At 51.1% G+C, this 1,039-nt stretch overlaps 1 protein-coding gene across 1 annotated transcript; it reads left to right on the forward strand.

Moving 5' to 3' along the window:
• Nucleotides 1–122: 122 nt before the first annotated feature.
• On the forward strand, nt 123–749 carry LACBIDRAFT_312964 (uncharacterized protein; the record flags this gene model as incomplete). Its single annotated transcript, XM_001888502.1, has 3 exons — nt 123–156; nt 209–502; nt 615–749. The coding sequence occupies exons 2-3, from the start codon at nt 437–439 to the stop codon at nt 747–749; spliced, it is 201 nt and encodes a 66-aa protein (XP_001888537.1). The 5' UTR covers nt 123–156; nt 209–436.
• Between the last annotated feature and the right edge of the window lie 290 nt (nt 750–1,039).

Below are 1,039 nucleotides of genomic sequence, written 5' to 3' on the forward strand. Positions count from 1 at the left end.
CATTGCAAGCTCTTTGCGGCACAGCTTCAGGCCCAAGTACAATCTAACGTCTGTCGGAACTGTTCAATGGCCTGAGCTCTCAATCATCAATGTCATGTTGACAGCGGAGCTCTCCTCTTGCGCCCAAGCCATCTTCAAACCAGTAACAACTGACAGGTGGGTCGCCCCATACTTACTCAGCCTTTCAGGTCGCTCACACCTGGTTCAGTCTTCAAATGCACCACAACTCGGACATCAGGAAGTTGAGGGTACCTAGCCTAACCTAAGCAACCTACATAGACCTATGTAGGTTTAGGTACCCTCGGGCTCGGGCAACCCTCGGGAGTTCCTGATGGACGGAGACTTGCGACTCGCTGAAAACGCTCCATTGACTTCAATTTCACCACAATTCACTGGCTGGAGCCTGGCGTGTGCTTTTCTTCGCTTTTCTGGCACAATGCAAAAGTCTGGGCTCGGGATCTCCCCTTTGACTTCGCTCGATTCCGTGCCGTTGGGATGCCCAGTCCGTTACAACTGCCATCTCGTCTCCTGTGTCGTCCTGTGCTAACGTATTTTGGAGTCCGAGCGAAGCACAGTAACTTGACTTGGGCTTTGAACATTTGAACCTTCTCAAGGTCCCTACCATCCAAAGGATAAAACCTTTAGCCTACTGGGCGTACCTCCGGGAGTCTCCATCGCTTGACATCCCGCCCCTTTCTGCCCTTTCAAAGATGGAAAAAAGTTGCGCAGAGCATGGCACACAAAGTTGACAGCTCTGGTTCATCGCAGTTGATCGAGGGAGTGGCAGCGGAGATGGCCGTTACAAGTTGAAATTCAGGTGCCTACCAGTCTCCACACTGCCACCCACTGACACATCTGAGGTTTTCTGATCTTAGCGTCCTGTAGACGCTCGACTTGATCATTACGGCTACATTATCGACTATTAGAGGACAAGTCGGATATGAGAAATCCGCCTCATCCGCCTCAGGCCGGACTCCGCCTCATACTCCGCCTCACACAAGTATGTTCCTTTACGGTACCTTGTGTTATATATATGCTA

The sequence above is a fragment of the Laccaria bicolor genome, genomic scaffold (genome assembly GCF_000143565.1).
Source record: "Laccaria bicolor S238N-H82 LACBIscaffold_56 genomic scaffold, whole genome shotgun sequence".
Taxonomy (NCBI): Eukaryota; Fungi; Basidiomycota; class Agaricomycetes; order Agaricales; family Hydnangiaceae; genus Laccaria; species Laccaria bicolor.